Source organism: Canis lupus, chromosome 1 (assembly GCF_003254725.2).
Source record: "Canis lupus dingo isolate Sandy chromosome 1, ASM325472v2, whole genome shotgun sequence".
Lineage (NCBI taxonomy): Eukaryota > Metazoa > Chordata > Mammalia > Carnivora > Canidae > Canis > Canis lupus.
In genome coordinates, this window is record NC_064243.1 from 99,427,884 (window position 1) to 99,449,841 (window position 21,958).

Genomic DNA, 21,958 nt, shown 5'->3' on the forward strand with positions numbered 1-21,958 from the left:
TGCATACAAGAATCTCAAAAAACTCTGAAAATAGCACACAGTAGGAAGCATAAGAAGGCAATCCTATTTCTCATTTGCAGTTTCTATGGTTTGGTGCTTTCGTCAGCAATGAAGCTCTATTTAGGGAGACCACTGAGATAGAGATCCATGTGGCAGCAATGCTGAGTAAACATAAAAACAGATAAACACTTTAATCTGTGTGATACATCTTTAGGATATTATGCTATCTTAACACCTTACCAAAAAAACAAATAACCTTTTTGTTTACATGTTATATATAGGTTTAGATGCATCAACTAGAAATTGTTTAACAAAAACCTGTTCTAAAACGCACACCTTCTTATTCTCACCTCTACATAAATTACTTTAACTAAACTATCATTTATTCCTAGCCAATACCAGTGCTACATAAGAGAAATGTAGTATGACAGGCAGGCAGGCCCTGGTAAGGTGGGAATTTAGTGTGGGCAACTGGATATAAGAAGGTGACAAAAATAAATCTGCATTCCCTCCAATTCTTTCTAAGGTCTTGGTGGCCAGTATGCTGATAAAAACAGTATCACAAGTTTCTCCCCTAAATTATCTGAGCTAATCAGAAAAACTTTAACAAAACCTAACCAATCATTTCTAGTTGAACCTAATCTAGTGCAGCCTCTCTGGATCAGTTCAATGTCTTTTCTCTCCATTTGCCCCTTTATAAATCAGTACAGATCTTGAGATGTTTAGATGATAAATATGTGGTGATGTCTTTATACATTCATACTACCATCTCTCCCACAGGCAACTGCAACAGTCTCTTAACCCTACCCTGACTTCTCTTCCCTGCCTTCTCCAAATCTTTCTTGATACTACACTCAAGAGTGATCACTCTAAAATAAAATATACATGTCATCCTATGATACCTGCAGAAGACGGCAGAAACTGAGCTACAAATTCTGAACCTCATTCCTGTACATGTAATCTTTTTGCAATGTGACTGTGCTGTGTATGCCAACAGAAAGTGGAGTCTAGGGGATCCCTGGGTGGCGCAGCGGTTTGGCGCCTGCCTTTGGCCCAGGGCGCGATCCTGGAGACCCGGGATCGAATCCCACGTCGGGCTCCCAGTGCATGGAGCCTGCTTCTCCCTCTGCCTATGTCTCTGCCTCTCTCTCTGTGTGACTATCATAAATAAATAAAAATTAAAAAAAAAAAAAAAAAAAAAAAGAAAGTGGAGTCTATTTCTCCATATCCCTGGATCTGGGCTGGCTTTACAACTTCCTCTGACCAACAGATGTCAGGTGAAGGGACAACATGGACGTCTGAACCTAGCCTCCAGAGGCCTTCAAGACCACATGAAAACACCTTCTAGACACAGGAGGATGAAAGCATATGAAGTCCTCCCTACTAAGGCCACCTAGGCCAACCAGTGAACAGCTATTACCAACTGCCTGACAGAGGAGCAAGGCCGTCTTAAACAACTTAAACAACAACTCCATCAAGCTTGCAGATGACTACAGAAGCACAAGTAACTGCAAACAAATCCAGTGAAGAACCCCAAGCTGAGCTAGCCCAAACAACTGTCATTAATGGTTGCTGTTTTAAGGCCACTAAATTTGGCTTTATGTAGCAATCCTTAAGTGATGAAGTCCCCTCCTCTGCCCTCATGTTTAAGTTTAAACTCTTAAAACTGTCTTGAGATCCCTTTTGCAGTTCTCTAATCTCATCCCTCAGCCCACACATACTTGAAAATCAACACAGGGAAACTTCTCTAAAGTGGAGCCAAAAGGCCCTCGCTCCAGGGTGTGAACTCGTGATTTTCCTAGCATACTGAAGTTAGCTTGTAGATGAATAAAAGGCATGGTCCCCAGTATTGTGTTTAAAAGACTGTCTGTATACTACCCATCACAGGAAATATTAAACACTGAATGGGGGGGCGGGGGCGCGCAGGTGGAGGGAAAGGGAGAGAGACCCTGAGATGATGATCTGAGCTGAAACTAAGAGTCGGATGCTCCACCAACTGAACCACCCAGTCACCTCTATTTTAAAACAACTTAAAACCTACAGAAAAGTTGCAAAACCAGCACAGGGTTCTGGTATATCCTTCGCCAAACTTCCTCAAATATTAATGTCTTTGATAACTATGGTACTATTACCCAAACCTAGAAATTAACATTGCTATACTACTTTAGCTAATTTATATGTGTTATATGAATGTCACCATTTTCCCCACTAACGCTTTCTTTTTCCTGATTTAGGAACTAACCCAGGATTTAGCACTGCATTTTGTTCTCATGTTTTCTTGGATTATTCCAATCTGAGATAGCTATTAAGGCTTTTATTTTTTACTTTCGTGATCTTTACACTTTTGAGAACCACTGATATATTCTTTACCAGTCATTTGTAGAATGCCCTTCAATTTGAATTTGTTTAATACTCTCATTATTAGATTGAGGATATGCATTTTTAATTTTTTCTTCAGCTATAATTCACATTCCATTCCATTAGCCGTTTTCAAGTGTACAGGTCAATGTTTCTTGGTATATTCACAGGTTGTAAAATTACCACCATTATCTAGTTCTGGAATATTTTCATTACCCCAAAAAGAAACCTAATATCCATCAGCAGTCACTCCCCATTCTCTCCTCACCCCATTTCGTAGCAATGACTAATGTACTCTATCTCTATGGATTTGTGTATTCTGGAGTCATATTAAATGGAATTCACAAATTGAATCATATAATATGTTGCCTACTGTGCCTTGCTTCCTCCATTTAGCATGTTTTCAAGAATCATCCATGTTCATCATTCAATTTTTTTTTAAGATTTTATTTATTTATTCATGAGACAGAAAGAGAGAAAGAGAGAGAGAGAGAGAGGCAGAGACACAGGCAGAGGGAGAAGCAGGCTCCATGCAGGGAGCCTGATGCGGAACTTGATCTCGAGTCTCCAAGATCACACCCTGGGCTGAAGGCGGCGCTAAAATGCTGAGCCACCCGGGCTGCCCCATCATTCAATTTTATGGCCATATAATACTCCATTATGTGAATATATTGCTTTTTATTTATTCAATTGTAATAAAATTACAATTGTAATCAAAAAGCTGTATAGGGGCACCTGGAGGGCTCAGCAGGTTAAGCAACAGACTCTTGGTTTTGGCTCAGGTCTTGATCTCAGGGTTGTGAGATCGAGCCCCACGTTGGCTCCACAATCAACAGAGTCTGCTTGAGTCTCCCATTCTCCCTCTGCCCCTCCCCCTGCTCATGTGCATTCTAAATAAATAAATAAAATATATATTTTTTAAAAGCTGTACATACTGTGGGTGAAAAAACTACTTCAGCTTACTATGTCAGTTAATATCTCTAACATAAAATGTTTCTTAAAAAAAAAAAATCAAGAAGAAAAAGACTAACAACCCAACAAAAAGATGGGCAAGAGATATGAACAGTTCATAGAATAAGATATCAAATAGCCCTTCAACTTTATTCATAATAAGAAAAATGCAAAATCAAGCTATAGTTAGACATAATTCCTCACTATTGGAATGGCAAAAATTTCAGAAGTTTGACAATATGACCACACACTGCTAATGGGGATGAGAAATGGTACAATGTGGCAATACTTACATATTTATCTTCTGAAGCAACAACCCCACTCTAGGGATTTGTCATAAGACAATATGGCAAAAATATGAGGTGTCATGTGCATATGGCTACCATAGTAGCCAAACAAAAAGCAAGGTACAGAATAATGTGTAATGTACAGTATCTTTTATACCTGGGAGGACTGAAAAATATGTGAATATGAATGCTTACACATTTGCTTAAACAAAACACAAGATGTCAAGAAAAATAAGCATCCAAGCTATTACATACCGGAAGGAGAGAAGGGAGTTAAAGTGACAGGATGGAAGCTAGATTCCATATGTTTCTTGATACGTTTAAACTTTGGAACCAGGTAAATCCTTTAGCTAATTCTAAAACAAAATCAAATCCAAATTAAATATGTCAAACATACCTATTTATCGAGTTGTGGTTCAGCTGCTTTAAAACACCAAATCTGAATGAATATCCTTAGAAGCTATATTCTAAGGGAGGGTAAAAAGAAAATCAAACCTTAAACCGTTTTAAGTAATCATGTTGGTAGTAATAATGTTTTTATATTCTGAAACTTTCAAATATAAGAATACAATAAACAAGTTACTATGCTATTGTGACTAAGAACCAAGATTTCCCTTGTAATAGAGAAGATACAAATATAAAATCAAAATAGAAAAATCTGAAATTCTAAATTTGGTTTAAGAAAATATACACACTATGATATACATTACCTTAATGAGAAAACAGTTAAAATTTTCTAGTTCTAGCCACTGAAAAGACCTAGAAAAAATGAGCAACCATACAGGTGCAAACACCCCTTATAGCCCAAGATTGTGTTTTTCAAATATCATTTCCCACTAAAAGAAAATGGGGCTTTTTGGACAAAGCTGATTCCAGGTTTGGGGCAAGAAATTTATTTGATTCTGGAACCTATCTTGCCAAAAGCAAAGATGTTACTGAAAACTACAGTCACATCAAAAGGATTCAGGAGCCAATCTGAGGAATTACTACTGGACAAAGACTGAGTAAAAGAGTAATATCTGCCATGGATTGAAACATATCATATGTGTTCAATTTTACAAGTTCATCAATCTTTGGAGGATGCTAGAAAACCAAGCCGTCATTTTGAAAACTGCTAAATAAGGAAAGTGGAAAAAGGAAGCATTTATCCCGCTCTTCTGTATCCTAGGATAACCAAATATTTGACTAGGAAAAGTTCTTTTTAGGAATTTTGATAATGAATGAAGGAATGATTAACTTAAAATCTTGCCACTTTGTGGGATCCCTGGGTGGCACAGCGGTTTGGTGCCTGCCTTTGCTTTGGCCCAGGATGCGATCCTGGAGACCCGGGATCGAATCCCACGTCGGGCTCCCGGTGCATGGAGCCTGCTTCTCCCTCTGCTGTGTCTTTGCCTCTCTCTCTCTCTCTCTCTCTCTCTCTCTCTCTGTGTGACTATCATAAATTAAAAAAAAAAAAAATCTTGCCACTTTGTAACCTCACTAATATAGTCAATTTAGGCAACAACCATGAAGTTGATATGTTACTTTATAAGGGAATTAAGCTGACAAGACTTCCTTAAACCTGATCAATTATAACATCACAAAGAGAGTCAAAGGTTATTTGCTGCATGATGAGATACACAAGAAATAAATAACTTATAAGGTATCCTTGCCAAGATAAAACAAAGCAAACACAAAACCTGGATTCAATTCAACTAATATGTAATGACCAGCTTAATAAAAATACAGGTGTAATAAGATTGGCCTTATGTGTTGGTTTTTTTATTTTGGCCTTGTATGATTTTAACTGTTGAAGTAGGGTGATGAATATGGGGGAGTATTCATAACAAAATGTAGGAAAACTAAAAAGCTTCAAAGACGTTGTAAAAAAAAATTTGTAAGAGCTACTTGTGGTACCATTAACAGTGTTTAAGAATACCTGTCTCCCCATATCCTAAGACTGCAAATAATTTTTAAGTATTTTCTAGTTAGGCTTTTTAATGTTTATTGTTTATTTAATGTTTATATCATTTTATTTTGCACTTCTGTGATTACAAGAGACGTAGAACTTCCTCCCTATACTTTTTTGAAAGTTATTTTTATTTGTCTACAAACTGTTCATTCCTTCGCATATTTTTTCATTGGAGAATGGAATCTTTCATGTTTATAGGACTTCTTCACAGTATCAAAGATACTTATATTATGTAATATTAAATCATTCATTCTCCCTCACCTACTGGCACTTACACCCTTTAAAAATAAATGACACAAACAGATAATTCAACAATAATAGTTGGAGACTTCCATACCCACTTATAATAATGGATAGAACAATCAGAAGTAAAATAGAAGCAAAGATTTTAATAACACTACATTAAGTAAACCTAACAAATATTTACCGATCACCCCACCCAACTACAGCAATACATTCTTCTCATGTGTACACAAAAATATCATAAAACAAGTTTAAATAAATTAAAAAGACTGAAATCATATAAACTACATTCTTTTGACCACAATGTAATGAAACTAGAAATCAGTAACATAAAGAAATATGGAAAATTCACAGATACATGGAAATTAAACAATATGCACCTAAATAGCTATAGGTCAAATAAGAAATCACAAGGAAGGTCACAAAACTTTCAGATGAATAAAAATAAAAACAACATATCAAAGTTTGTTGAATTCAGTTAAAGCAGTGCTTACAGGGAAGTTTATAGTTGTAAATGCCTTATTATTCAAAAAAAAAAAAAAAAAAAGGAAAAAAAAATCCGCTATCAATAACCTAACTTTTCACTGTAAGAAACCAGAAAAGCAAAACTAAACCAAAGCAAGAAAAAGTAAATAATAATGGGTTACAGCAGGAATAAATACAACAGTGAACAGAAAAGCAACAGAGAATTATCAAACTATCATACTATCAAAAAATAATGAAACTATTAAAAAATTAACAAATCCTTAGTGAGACTGACCACAAGAAATAGAGGGAAGATTTAAATTTCTAAAATTGGAAGTGAAATATTTATCAGCAATTGTAAGCCAATGGATTGGATAATCTAGATGAAATGAACAAATTCCTAGAAAAGTCTACTAAGACAGAATCATAAAGAAATAGGATATATGAATATACCTAGAACTAGTAACAGTATTGGAACAGTGATCAAAAATCTCCCAATAAAGAAAAGTCCTGGATTTCATGGCTTCATTGGTAAATTCTACCAAACATTTAAACAAGACCAAATGTCAATCACTCTCAAAGTCCTCTCAAAAATGAAGAGGGAAAACTTCCTAACACATTCTATGAAGAAAAAGCATTTACCTGTACCAAAGAAAAAGATGCAAGAAATAGTGCAGATTAATTTCCCTTATGCTAACGATACAAAAATCCTTAACAGGATACTAGCAAACTAAATTCAGCAGCCTATTTAAAGGGCTCTAATAGGGATCCCTGGGTGGCTCAGCGGTTTCGCGCCTGCCTTTGGCCCAGGGCACGATCCTGGAGTCCCGGGATGGAGTCCCGGGATGGAGTCCCGCGGCGGGCTCCCGGCATGGAGCCTGCTTCTCCCTCTGCCTGTGTCTCTGCCTCTCTCTCTCTCTCTATGTCTATCATGAATAAATAAATAAATAAAAATAAATCTTAAAAAAAATAAAGGGCTCTAATAACTATGGCCAAGTGAGATTCATTCCTGGAATATAAGAAAAGTTCACATATGAAAATCAATCAACAGAACACACCACATTAAAATGAAGTGTGGGCGGGGAACGGACACAGGATCATTTCCACTAATGCAGAAAAAGCATTTGACAAAATTAACAGCTCTTCATGATGAAAATTCTTAAAAAGTAGAAGAAATTATCTCAATATGGTAAATGGCATATAGGAAATAATCCACACCTAATATCACAGTCACTAGGTGAAAGGCTGAAAAAAACGTTTGTTTTAAGATCAGGAACATGAAGAGGATGTTTGCTTTCAACACTGTATATACAACGCAGTATTGGGAGTTCCAGCCACAGTAATTACAGAAGAAAAAGTTAGCCTACAATAGCAGCAGAAGCAACACAGACACTATGCCAAGACCTAATCAAAGCAAATTACAGATCCTACCATTTTATCTTTACTGAATTGCGATAGAAACTATTATTATTCCCATTTTATAGATGACAAAACTCAGATGCAGAGAATCAAATAACTCGCCCAAGTTGCACAGTTACTAAGTGCCTAAGCCAGTATTCCAGCCAGAGAATCACTTATCTCCAGAGTGCAAGTTACTAATCACTATAATACTTATACCACCTTTCTCAGAGAGCCCAAAGTTCTCCACAAATGGAAATCAGCACATACATATGACAGGTGTCCTGGACTGCGGCAACCTGAGAAAGAGGTGCAGGAGCCAAATGAAGACAGTTCCTCAGGCAAAGTGCAGCCTTTTACTTACCCACCCACCCACCCCCTTTTCCAAACTAGTGTGGCCTGGCTAGTGTGTATCTGGGCAAAAGAACAATCTCCACCAAACTCCTGACTTGCTTTCTCGACATCACCAGAAAACATCAGATGAACCAGCATCTAGCTTTTCTCAATCAAGTCACCTGCTTTCAACTGGAAAAAGATAACGTTGAAAGCTACTCCCATTTGTCCCAGACATGATTCCCCAACTCAAAGATCACAGTAAACAGTAAATGTCAATGACTTTGTCCACATGAAAGCGGAATAGAGAGGCTGTCATATACACCAACCTACTAGAACTGAGTTTCCACAAATAAACCCATGAATCTATGTCCTGCTTTTTTGGCAAAAGTGCCAAATCCAATCAAAAAGAATAGCTTCTTCAACAAATGACACTGAAACAACTGAATTTCCACATGTAAGCTGGAACCCTACCTTACGCCATATACAAAAGTTAACTCACATCAGATCTAAGCTAAAACCACAAAGCTCCTGGAAGAAAACAGAGTAAATCTTGGATTTGGTCATAGATTCTTAGACATGACTCCAAAGCAACAAAAGAAACAAGCAATAAAAGAAAAAGTAGATATTGGGCTGCATCAAAATCAGAAACTTTTAAAATGAACCAAAACCCTGAATATAAGACATAAAACTTTTACAAAACGACATAAAGGAAAAGCTTCATAACACTGCATTTGACAATGATATCTTGAATATGAGCACCCCCAAAAAAGAGACAGCAAAAGTAAAGACAAATAAATTGGATGTTACCAAAATTTAAAACTTCTGCACATCAAAGGATACCATTAACAGAATGAATATTTTCTATGGAGAAAATATTTGCAATGCCTGTATCTGATCAGAAGGTAATTTCCATAATTTATCAAGAACCACTACAACTCAAAATAACAACCACCACCACCTAATTTGAAAATGAGCAAAGGGATCCCTGGGTGGCTCAGCTGTTTAGCACCTCCCAGGGCTCAGGGCGTGATCCTGGAGTCCCAGGATCGAGTCCCACATCGGGCTCCCAGTGAGGAGCCTGCTTCTCCCTCTGCCTGTGTCTCTGCCTCTTTCGGTCTCATGAATAAATAAATAAAATCTTAAAAAAAAAAAAATGAGCAAAAAAGTTGTATTTCTTCCAAAGAAGATATACAAATAGCCAATAAGATATGAAAAGATGCTCAAAATCACTAATTATTAGTGAAATGCAAAATCAAAATGAGATAGTACCTCCTATTCATCAGGATGGTTACTCTCCAAAACAAAACAAAACCAAGAAAATGACAGGTGTGGTGTGGATGTAGAGACATTGGAACCCTTGTGCAATGTTGGTATGAATTTAAAATGGTGCAGCCACCAAGGGAAAAAGCATGGCGGTACCTCAAAAATCAAAAATGGAATTATCCAATGATCCAGCAATTCCACTTCTGGGTAGGTATCCAAAAGAATTCAAAGTAGGGTCTCAAAGAGATATTTATTTGTACAATCATGTTCACAGTGGCAATATTCGCAATAGTTAAAAAAAAAAAAGGAAGCAATGAAATACTCAGCACATAAAAGGAGAAACAAAATGCAGCATATATATATAATGGAATACTATTCAGTCTCAAAGGAAATTCTGAGACACACACACATGGCTTCAACAATCTTAAAGAAAACATATTTCAACGTGTGTCAACAACAACACTGAGGACATTATGCTGAGTGTCACAAAAAGATAGTGTATGATTTTACTTATATATGAGGTATCTAGAGTAGTCAAACTTACAGAAACTGAAAGCAGAAAGGCAGTTATTAGGGAATGGGGGACAGGGTAAATGCTATGTAATGGATGTAGAGGTTTAGTTTTGACAAACTGAAAAATTCCAGAGAATGGTTTCACAATAACATAAATATATTCAACACTACTAAACTGCACACTTAAAAATACTTAAGCGGGGGATCCCTGGGTGGCGCAGCGGTTTGGCGCCTGCCTTTGGCCCAGGGCGCGATCCTGGAGACCCAGGATCGAATCCCACGTCGGGCTCCCGGTGCATGGAGCCTGCTTCTCCCTCTGCCTGTGTCTCTGCGCCTCTCTCTCTCTCTGTGACTATCATAAAAAAAAAAAAAAAAATACTTAAGCGGTTGGGGCCCCTGGGTGGCTCAGTTGGTTAAGCATCTGCCTTTGGCTCAGATCATGATCCTGGGGTCCTGGGATGGAGCCCCACATTGGGTGTTCTGCTCAGTGGGGAGTCTGCTTCCCTCTCTGACTGTCCCCTTGCTCATGCTCTCTCTCACACTCTCAAATAAATAAATAAATAAATCTTAAAAAAAATTTAAGGGGTGCCAGGGTGGCTTAGTGAGTTAAGCATCAGACTAGATCTCAGCTCAGGTCTTGATCTCAGGGTTGTGAGTTCAAGCCCCACAGTGGAGCCTACTTAAATAAAGGAAAAAAAAATGCTTAAAATAGTCAATTTTATGCTATGTGTATTATATTGCAATATTAAAAATTTCTTAAATCAACTATATTTCTATATATTGGCAACAATTGTGAATCTGAATTTAAGAGTTTACATTTTTTCATATGTTTATGCTATTATGTACAACAGCATCAAAAAATATGAAATAAAAAATATATGAAATAGGGTATAATCTGACAATGTGAAAGACCTATATGCTGAAAACTACAAAACACAGGTGGGAAATTTTAAATAAGATCTAAAATAAATGGAGCAGTCCCTCCTTCATGGATGAGAAGACTCAATGTTGTCTTCAATTCTTTCCAAACAGATCTTCAGAGCCAACACAATCCCAATGAAATTAGGAGCAGGGGTTTTTGTTTTTAAAGATTTTATTTATTCACGAGAGTCGAAAGAAAAGAAAAAAAAGAAAAGAAAAGAAAAGAAAAGAAAAGAAAAGAAAAGAAAAGAAAAGAAAAGAAAGAAGAGAAGAGAAGAGAAGAGAAGAGAAGAGAAGAGAAGAGAAGAGAAGAAAAGAAAAGAAAAGAAAAGAAAAGAAAAGAAAAGAAAAGAAAAGAAAAGAGAAAAGAAAAGAGAGAGGCAGAGACACAGGCAGAGGGAGAAGCAGGCTCCATGCAGGGAGCCTGATGCAGGACTTGATCTGGGGTCTCCAGGATCCCACCCTGGGCTGAAGGTGGCGCGAAACCGCTGAGCCACTGAGGCTGCCCGGGTTTTTGTTTTTGTAGAAGTCTACAATCTGATTCTATAGTTCTAAAATGCAAAGAACCTAGACTAGCCAAAACAATTTTAAAAGAAAAGTTGGAGGGATCCCTGGGTGGCGCAGCGGTTTGGCACCTGCCTTTGGCCCAGGGCGCGATCCTGGAGACCCGGGATCGAATCCCACATCGGGCTCCCGGTGCATGGAGCCTGCTTCTCCCTCTGCCTATGTCTCTGCCTCTCTCTCTCTCTCTCTCTGTGACTATCATAAAAAAAAAAAAAAAAAAAAAAAGCAAAGTTGGAAGCCTAACACTATTTGTTTCAAGTATTACATACCTCCAGTAATACAGATTAAGTGGTACTGATATAAACAAATAGATGAAACAAAGAATCCAGAATATATGGACACATATCTGGGTTAAGTGAATTTTGACTACAGTGCAAACACAATTTAGAAAATAAAAAAAGTCTTTTGGGGGCACATAGGTGGCTCAGTTGGTTAAGCATTGGACTCTTTAGTTTCTGCTCAGGTCATGATCTTGGGGTTGTGGGACTGAGCCCTATGATAGGCTCTGAACTTGGCAGGCTCTGAACTTGGCTCTGAGTCTGCTCAAGATTCTCTCTCTCCTTCTTCCCTTGTACCCCTCCCCACCACATGTTCTTTCTTTCAAATAAATAAAATCTTTAAAAAAAAAAAGTCTCTTCAACAAATCATGCAAAAATCAGTTATCCATACACAAAAAATGAACTTCCATCCACACTTTGACTTTGTATATTACAAACTAATTCAAAATGGTCATAAACCTAATTGTAAAATCAAAAAACCTTCTAAAAACATAGAAGTAAATCCTTGTGATAATGAGTTAAATAACCATTTCTTAAATCTAAAACCAAAAACACTATCCATAAAAGAACAAATTAATAAATTTCATCAAAATCAAAAACTGCTCTTCTAAAAACACAGCTTGGAAGAAAATATTTGCAAAGCATATATCTGATAAAGGACTCACATCCCAAATATAAAAGGGCTCTCAAAAATCTATTTTAATAAACAACCTAACAACAACAAAAATAGGCAAGACCTAAACAGACACTTCACCAAGAGGATACAAAGATGGCAAATTTATGGAAAGATGTTGAATATCATTAGCCATAGGGGCATACAAATTAAAACACAGTAAGATACCACTATTAAGGATCTATTACAAGAGCTTAAACTAAATGTCGAGGATGTTGAAGAAATGGAACTCTCATAGTGTTAGTGATAATGTAAAATTGCACAATAACTTTAAAGAATGGTTTGGCAGTTTTTTAAAAAATTTAAACAATACACCTACCATATAATTCAGTCATTCCACTCTTATAAAAGTATTTCCCATACAAAGACTGGCAGACAAATGCTTATAGCAACTTTATACTAGTCAAAACTTGGTGATAAACCAAATGTTCATTAATGCTGAATGGACAAATTGTAGTACAACCATATAATGGAATACTACTACTTAGTAGCAATTCTACTGCACTAAAGAATGGGAATGCACTGATTTATATACAACATGGATAAATCTCGAAATAATTTATATAGAGGAAAAGAAAGCAAAACCAAAAAGAGTATATGCTAAAAAATTAGAATTAATATATAGTGGCAGAAAGTAGATAAATGATTGCCTGGGGGGTAGGTGGAGAGAGGATGTAAAAATGGGCACAAGGAGGGCAGCCTGGGTACCTCAGCGGTTTAGGGCCGCCTTCAGCCCAGGCCCTGATCCTGGTGACCGGGGATCGAGTCCCATGTCGGGCACCCTGCATGGAACCTGCTTCTCCCTCTGCCTGTGTCTCTGCCTCTCTCTCTCTCTGCGTGTCTCTTGTGAATAAATAAATAAAATCTTAAAAAAAAAATGGGCACAAGGAGATTTCTGGGAGTAATGGATATATTCCCTATCTTGATTGTGGTAATGATTTCACAAGTGTATACGCATGTCAAAACACAAACTTGGGGCAGCCCTGGTGGCGCAGCGGTTTAGCGCCGCCTGCAGCCCAGGGCGAGATCCTGGAGACCTGGGATCGAGTCCCACGTCGGGCTCTCTGTGTGGTGCCTGCTTCTCCCTCTGCCTATGTCTCTGCCTCTCTGTGTGTGTGTCTCTATGAATAAATAAAATTAAAAAAAATATATATATATATAAGCAAATAGAGAACTATGTATTAAAAAGCCAGGCAGCTAAAGAAAAGTTGACATAACTTCACAAATATTACATGTTTTAGCAGGTTACTTATTACAGTTGATTACAGGTATTAACGACACATTTCTCTCCAATTCTCATTAAGCAATGCCCTTACTATGCCACAATCTCTCCTGGGCACGTGTCAGACTTCGTAACCTACTGGTGAGGGTTCTATGAGACACTGAACTGGAAGGAAGGAGGGGAGAGGAGAGGGAGAACACATGCAAGAAAGAATGAGAAATAAAAAGATGCCTCCATCATGTAATAAAGCATATTTATCTCATACATATAGTTACAGCATCCTTAACAATGAAAAAAATGTATTATGAAGAGAAAGTTGTGTACTTTTAACATTACTACTGAATCTTTCCCTGGATATTCTAGTTCATATAACAGAAATACAGAAGAAACAAAATTATTACCACTTGCAGAACTAATGACTAGAATACCCTAGAAAATTACTTTTTTAAAAGATAAGGTGAAAATTACCATTGTCAACAATAAAAACAGTAAGGATCTTATAGTAGTTTAAAAAGGATTAAGAAGCTATTAGGAACAACTTGATGCCAGTTAATTTGAAGGTGAAATGGACAAATTCCTACCAAAATACAACTTAGTAAAACAGAAAAAAAAAAAAATCAAATAGTAGGCCCAGACTGTTATACAACTACTTTTTTTTTTTTAAGGCATAAAGTTCTATAATTATTTTACCAATACTACACAAAACCTTCAGAGAATAGAAACCAGCACTCCCCAACTTGTTGTATAATGCCAAAGCACATTATATAAAAATAAATGATAAGCAAAAAAAAGAAAGAAAAAATAAAAAAACTGGCTTAAAGCTAGACTGAATAACTTCTTTATTGATTTTTATTGATCGTCTCCTAAACTAGTTCAGATTAAAAGATGCACAGCTGTAGTCCATATCTTCAAAGATTTAATCTAGTAAGAAAAATGATGGGAAAGGATGCTCAAATATCCTAAGAAGCAGTGTCTACAAAATCCTGCCTATAGCAGGCCTGAGAACAACACAGCAGCAAGGATAACCCTGTGTTATGACAAAGACTAGCTGTGATGATAGTACACTGACCAGAAATTTGTACAATTCTAAATATGAAATATAATAAATGTTTCTTTGAAAGCACCACATATTATTTGCCTTTCTAAATTGCAATATTAACAATGCTCACAAATGCTTTGAGTTTCTCCCCTTATCTCCTATAATTTACTCAAGAGAAGTTGTTATGCCAATGTCCCAGTACTATTTTGTTATTGAAATGATCATACTGTTCCCTAACAGTGTCAAGAAAGAATTGAAAGCTTATAGTTGGGAAGTCTGGGTGGCTCAGGTCATGATCCTGGGGTTGTGGGATCAAGTCCCACATCGGGCTCCCTACAGGGAGCCTGCTTCTCTTCTGCCTAGGTCTGGCCTCTTTCTATGTCTCTCATGAATAAATAAAACCTTAAAAAAAAATAGCTTAAAGTTAATTGTTCTCTAATATGTTCTTAGAACCTCTTTTATCTTTTTACAAACATAACACAGTTGTTTTAGTGTTTAGCCACCCAGGTGTCCTTTAGTGCTTTTTTTTTTTAACCTGAAGCTGCTCTTCAGTATTAGTTGTTTTGTCTACATTATAAATAATATTCTTGCTCTCAAAAATCAAAATTAGCCTTAATAGAAAACTCTCCAAAACAGTCTTAGGAAAATCAATTTCTGAGACATCAAATGTCACCAGAACAATATTAATCCTAAGAAGCCTTGTATCAGGGCTCTTAACCCATTTCCAGGCATTGGCTTCTGGGAGTCCAAGAACATCCTGAAATAGTATGCTAAACTTAGTTGGGTTTTCTCTGCAGCAAATCCTTATTTTCATCAGATGCTCATGGGTAAATGATGCTAAAAAATATTTTCCCTTACCTGGCTACGAAGGCTAAGTATAATGGAAAATATACATTTAATGATAATGCAAACAATTCTGATAAAACACCTCAAGTTGTTTGTACACACATGATTAGGGAAGGATAGAAAAAAGAGGGAATAATAAAACAAGAAATTATTTGCTAAACACAGATCCCTTTTCTACAAGGCAATGATCTCTTGAGCAAATACTTGATTCCCTTCTGTTACTCAAGTCAACACATTTTTCCACCAATCTCTTCAGGTCAATACATCTCTTTGACAAACAAGGTTGAAATAAGTTGTCGGCAGGTTCCCTGTGCACTGGGCAGTCTTCCCCATAAGTATTAGCATCTAAGAACCTGAAACCATGAGTGTCACTAGAATCAAGCAGTAAGGAAATTCCAATACATTAAATGAAATCAAGTCATGGAGGCTGGAGAACATAGCTCCTAGAAGTGATACTAAACAGAAAGTGCAAGCAGGAAAGATGCATAATTTGGGGGTACCAGCATACAACATGAACCTACATGATTAAAGGCATTCATTTGTTTTCCCAGCCACCATACATTCCCAAAAGCACCAGTGTCTGAACTCTGCCATCTGCCCATGCTAGTCATTTCACTAAGCACAGCAAGCATCAAGAAAACTCTGAGACACCTGGGTGGCTCAGCGGTTGGGCGCCTGCCTTTGGCTCTGGGCATGATCCTGATTCGGGGATCGAGTCCCCAACATGAGTCTCCCTGTGAGGAGCCTGTTTCTCCCTCTGCCTGTGTCTCTGCCTCTCTCTGTCTCTGTCTCTCATGAATAAATAAATAATATTTAAAAAATAAAAAGAGGGATCCCTGGGTGGTGCAGCGGTTTGGCGCCTGCCTTTGGCCCAGGGCGCGATCCGGGAGACCCTGGATCGAATCCCACGTCGGGCTCCCGGTGCATGGAGCCTGCTTCTCCCTCTGCCTGTGTCTCTGCCTCTCTCTCTCTCTCTGTGTGACTATCATAAATAAATAAAAATTAAAAAAATAAATAAAATAAAATAAAATAAAATAAAAAGAAAAAGAAAAAGAAAACTCAAGACAGTATTCATTACCATTTATTAATAGTGACTCCGTGCATCTTCAGAGACTAGGAACTGGACAGAAATGTACCTGTGCCCCTAACCTCTGATTAGCATCAGGAGAAGGAATTAGGGAAAGAGTCTAAGTTTCCTTGAGTAGACATCCCTCAAAAGTTCCAGCTCTAAACACATAAAATTAGCAACTTTAATTTTTAGTAAATGACTGCCAGGGATCACCTATATATTCTGATCATTCATGCCAAAAATACTGAGAACTAATAACAGCTAATATTTACTGAGAACTTACTCAATGCAAGATTACAGTAACCCTTACAATCCTCTGAGGTAAATACTATTATTAGTTGGGAAAAGTAACATAATTTGCCCAAAGTTATGCAGGTAATAAAAGGCAGGAAATGGGATTCCAAGCACGCTCACCTAATCACTCTGCTATACTGCTTCAACCTGCCAGGTTATTTTTTTTTATCCTATAAACCAAAGGGAGCCAATGAAAAAATTTAAAGACAGCAGTAATTATCATATTTACATGTGAGGTCACGCTGACATTATGGACAACAGGCCAATGATAATGTAAGTAAAGGCCCCAAGAGATAAGTCAGAATCTAAGTCAAAATGCTGAGGAAATGAACCATAGGGATGCAGAGAAGAAAATAACATAAAATCTCGGCCTGGTAAAATCTGCTAGACTTAGTAATGCACTCAATGTTGTGGGCACAGAGAGAGATGAAGGAGGCTACCTCTCATGTTACTAGCATGGCCTCTGGTTGGTAATTATGGTCTGTCAATTCAAGGATAGAAGGACCTGGCAGTTTGGTTTAGTTTGGGGGGTGGGGGGAGATGACAAATCTACTTTTTAAATAATTAAAAACAAAACGAGAAAAACCAATTCTCTGGAATTTCCTCCCCCCCTCCAAATAAAATTCTCTTTACAAAATGTTTCTTTGAAATGAGGAACCCCTAACGCTTTTTCAAAACTAAGACCTCACTTGAGCAAGGAGGGTCCTACAACATTGCTAAGCTCTCAGAAAGATCGGGCACTGAGAAGCAGGGTTGTGTCGGGACCTTGATAGTGCAGCCTGGTTCCCACAGAACTAAGAGTAGAAACCAGCTCTTCTGGCTCCGTTCTACCTACTGCTCCTTCGATTTCACCGCCGACCCCCAATTCTACTAATGGGGACTCCCATCACCAAACAATAATCATGCAGCATTGGTTAAAAGCAAATAGAGGTATGTCTGCTGAAACTGCATACATTTAATTTTCTCAAAATTTCTAGTTTTCTCGGGGTTAGTTGCTATATTTCCTGTCCTAAATAAACAAGACAAAAAAAAAAAAAAAAAAAAAGGTCTTTAAGAAGTGACTGGCTCTCTAGGCTTACTTCACCACAGCAAAGCACAGCGCCACCAACCAAGCCTGTTCTCCCGAACGCAGGCCCGTGAAGCCAGGGCTCCAGAGCCGCGGCTATAGCTCCGAGATCCGCCCTCCCACTGTCCAGGAGGCGGGAGCCGAGGCGCTGCCCAGCCCGCATCGCCAACTTCCCTGGCGGAGGGCCGGACCACGGTCCCAAAGGCCCACACACATCTATTTAGGCTCGGCCAGTCGCACGTCTACAAATTCCCGAAAGAACTAAATTACTTATACTCAGCCCCGTGTCTAGCGTTCTTTGAAACGATAACCACCCCCACCACCACCGAGTTCCGTCAGCAGACGAGCGGCGCTAGGAAAGTCCAGCACTGAAGGAGTCCAATGGCTGAGCCCGGAATGGACCGGCTTTCCGAGAGCCGGAGCCGACGCGGACACTGCACGTCTCCCCAAGCCCCGAGGGGCGCAGCGCCTGGCTCCGCACCCCCGCCCCGGCTGCCGCCCCGCACCCCAGCCCTGTACCTCAGCCCTGACCCCGCACCCCCGCCCCGGCCGCCGCCCCGCACGTCGGCCCTGCACCTTAGCTCTGCCCCGTGCCCCAGCCCCGCACCCCGGCCCCGGCCCTGCACTTCAGCCCCGGGCCGCGCCCCGGCCCTGCAGCCCGGTACCCCAACCCCGCCCAGCCTCCCCTAGTCTGGGGCCTCGGGCCGAGCGCCGCGGCCAGGACCCGCGCTCGCGCTCACCGAGATGCCGCCGGCGGCCTGCGCGCCCGGGCGCTTCTCCGGCATGGCTCCCGCCGGGGGCACAGACGCCGTCTTGTCCTCCGGCTCTGGCGGCGGGTCCTCGCTCATGCCGCGGCCATGCCCGCGCCGGCTCGGGACGCTCCGGGGCGACGGCGACGCCGCGGACGCGGCGGCGGGGCCCGCGCCCTCATGGGCTCCGCGGCCCGCGGCGGCCTGCGGGTCGGGCGGCGGCGCCAGCGGCGACGCCGAGGGCTGTAAGGGCGGCTGGAGCTGGAGCCGCTGAGGAGGTGAGGATCCGAGCGCAGCTGTAGAGGCCGCCGGAGGTACCCGCCGCAGCCACTGCGATTGTGGTGGCTGCCAGCGGCGTCAGCGGCCCCAGGACGCTCAGGAAGCCCCGCCCCGCGCCTCAGCTCGCGCCTCAGCTCCCGCCTTAGCTCCCCGCCCGCGCCGAAGGGCTCAGGCAGCGCCCCGCCCACCTCGGGAGGGGCCTCCGGGTCTCTGGAGCCGCGGGGGCTTCCGGGCCTCGCCGCGCGGCGGAAGGACGTCATCCCCCAGGACCGCCGCAACGGAAGCCGGCCGCGCTCTGTTTCCTGCGACACCGCCCAGTCTGGCAAACCGTCCTACATGCGTGGGGTTTTTGTAATGAGGGCTCCTCTGGGATGATTCCTGGCGTCCTCACCAGGTACAGAAATGGACACGTTCCGACACGGTCTGGAATCCAGAACCGGGAAAGTGCTACGTGCACTGTAACGAACGTGTTCTGTTCCTCTCCGAACTCTAACGAAGCTGCTGGAGAGCTCAGGCTGTGGGGTGCGCGGGAAGGGCGGTATTGGGAACATGCAGGCCCATGGTTCCAGCAGGGCGAGTATGAACTGATAGCTAGAATCACAGAACTTCATGTGTGAAGTAGGGATAGTGGCTGGAGGCTAGGTGAAGATGTGCAGAAGGAGGAAGCTACACTGTCGTGAGACTTTGTGAAACGATACATCCTACTTTGTAACTTGGTAACTACAAAGCTAACAGGCTGGGCTGCCGCACCAGTTTGGAGAACAAATATGGTTAGAATACTTTGTCCTGGTAGATGGTTGAGCATTCAGTCCTCCTTGAAAGAAGAGGAATACCTTGAAACCCTGAAGACCTTATGCCTTTCTCCTTCTTGGGGAGACCCAGATGGATTTAACTAACAATGAAATAAGTCCAATCAGTCCACTATTGATTTACAACTTGTGTTATTTCTGAGAGAGTTAATAAAAGGAAGCCAGAAGGGGGAGGTCTCATGCCCCACCACATCCCGGCACCTGTAAACCCAACGGGAAGAGACACACCCTGCAAGTCCATGCTGCTTTGCTTTAGCATTATTCCAGCAAGAGGGAGAAATGTTCTCTCCCAAGCTTCAACAGCCCCACCGGTGAAAAGCCATTATACTCAATATCCTGGTTTCCTCCAGTGGACTTGCTGTTGGTAACAGCCCTCCCAACTTTCCCTGTAAGAGAATCTTCCTCTTCTGGGTTCTTGGGGCTAGTCTGTGGTTTTGACACACTACCTTGCTTTCTTGCCCTGGATTGCAATTCTCTGATATTTCTCAATAAGCCCATTTTTTGCTGGTAAAAGAACTGGCAGCCTTACTTTTAAAGTTAACGTTTCAAACAGTTCATGCACAATCCTAAAGATTTTTGTGTGTTCTGACATAGTCTGCACACTGGCTAGGTGCCTCCCAGGCCTTGAGCTAGTAGAACTTTGGTGTCTGAGTCACCTCAGGCTGCTACAACAAAGTACCAAAGACTAGATGGCTTAAACAACAGAAATTTACTTCTTACAATTCAAACGGCTGGAAGTCTGAGCTCAAGGTGCCAGTAGTCAGATTCTGCTGAGAGCTTTTTTTCCTGGCCACCTTACTGTGTTCTCACAAGGACAAGCTCTCCGGTTTCTCTGATAAGGACACAAATCCATCATGAGCACTCCTGCCTCCATGATCTCATCCAAACCTATCTCTCAAAAGGCCGTATCTCTAAATAGCATCACTTTAGGGGTTAAGAGTTCAACATATGAATTTTGGGAGAGGATACAATTTAGTTCATAGCTATAGCTTAATTTATACTTTCTGTTCAGACATTGCCTCCTAAAGCACATGAATCTCCAAAATTGGTTTTTCCTGAAAGAACACCGTTCTTGATCTCTGGTGACCAACCTGGATTGCCTCTTAATGAAGGGACTTGTTGCTACTTGGCCTTGATTGAAGACTCTTTAGTTCACAATAGAAGACTGATGGGATGTTAGAACTCACCAGTATGAAATTGAGAGTACAAAATTTCCCAACAATATCTCAGGCAGGTTGTCATCTAACCTCTACTTAAATATAGCCAGAGAAGGGATATAACACACCCAGTTCACTTATGGAAGGCTTTAATTTTTTGGAATTATATCTTTTTATTGAGCCAAAGACTGCTTGCCTGTTTCAGCTATGCTTTGATCCTTCTACCCTCTATATCTACACAAAAATGTGTTATTGCAGTTGTTTAAAATGTCAAGAATAACCTGCCATCTTTCCTGATTATCCTCCAAATGCATACCAGTTTATGAAAATCCTGTTTAAAATGCATTGCCATAAATATAACACTGTATTGATGATGGTACTGTGAGGTCTGGTCCCTTCATCTGGAGACTCATAAAAGTAATTTTTAAAAGGTGAATTGTATAATTACATTATGTTGAGAGCTATACCATAGGAATTAAATGGACCCTTACCCTTACCTCTTCATTAATTCTGCACTAATCAAAGTCAAAGACCTGGGAGTCCACATAATTTAATTCAACATCTTAGACTCTAGGAAAGTAACTGAAAGATACATGTGTTACCTTATTTCATCCAAAAGTGGTTTAGATATCTCCGTTGTTTGAATTCATATTATTAATGAAAAGATGTTCTTCTGCTAATAGGTTTGCAGGAGGAAAAATGTTCCCCTGGTAGGAAATAACTGTGTGTTAAATAATAACAAAATTAAAATGTTTTCTTTTTTTGTTGCCAGATTTCCTCTAGTTTTTTTTTTTTTTTTTAAGATTTTATTTATTCATGAGACAGAGAGACAGAGAGAGAGAGAGGCAGAGGGAGAAGCAGGCTTCATGCAGGGAGCCTGACATGGGACTCCATCCCGGGTCTCCAGGATCATGCCCTGACCTGAAGGTGGGCTAAACCGCTGAGCCACCTAGGCTGCCCTCCTCTAGTTTTAATATGCTGATGGATATCATGATTTTCCATAGAGAACATATAGTAAGTAGTGTTTCTCAAACACTTTTATTCTTGAAACACTGATTAATACCTTGTAGAGGGGGATTCCTGGGTGGCTCAGCGGTTTGGCACCCCTTTGGCCCGGGGAGTGATCCTGGGGTCCCGGGAGTCCCGCATTGGGCTCCCTGCATGGAGCCTGCTTCTCCCTCTGCCTGTGTCTCTGCCTTTCTCTCTCTCTCTCTCTCTCTCTGTGTC

At 40.3% G+C, this 21,958-nt stretch overlaps 1 protein-coding gene and 1 long non-coding RNA gene across 7 annotated transcripts in view; one reads left to right on the plus strand and one right to left on the minus strand.

Moving 5' to 3' along the window:
• LOC118350747 (uncharacterized) overlaps nucleotides 1-5,344 on the plus strand; it is a 78,939-nt gene extending 73,595 nt beyond the window's left edge. Inside the window, exon 3 of the long non-coding RNA XR_004805131.2 lies at nucleotides 781-5,344. This is a non-coding gene — a long non-coding RNA (uncharacterized LOC118350747). The remainder of the gene's footprint in view (nucleotides 1-780) is intronic.
• Nucleotides 1-18,883, minus strand: part of MFSD14B (major facilitator superfamily domain containing 14B) — a 75,657-nt gene extending 56,774 nt beyond the window's left edge. For 2 of the 6 annotated variants that reach the window (XM_025423703.3, XM_025423702.3), the window contains exon 1: nucleotides 18,478-18,875. In XM_025423703.3, coding sequence (XP_025279488.1) covers nucleotides 18,478-18,585 — 108 coding nt within the window. In that variant the 5' untranslated portion in view covers nucleotides 18,586-18,875. Of the gene's footprint in view, nucleotides 1-18,477 lie in introns of all 6 variants that reach the window. The other 4 variants (XR_003126883.3, XR_003126882.3, XM_049093341.1 and 1 more) reach the window with 4 other exon arrangements.
• Nucleotides 18,884-21,958: the final 3,075 nt, after the last annotated feature.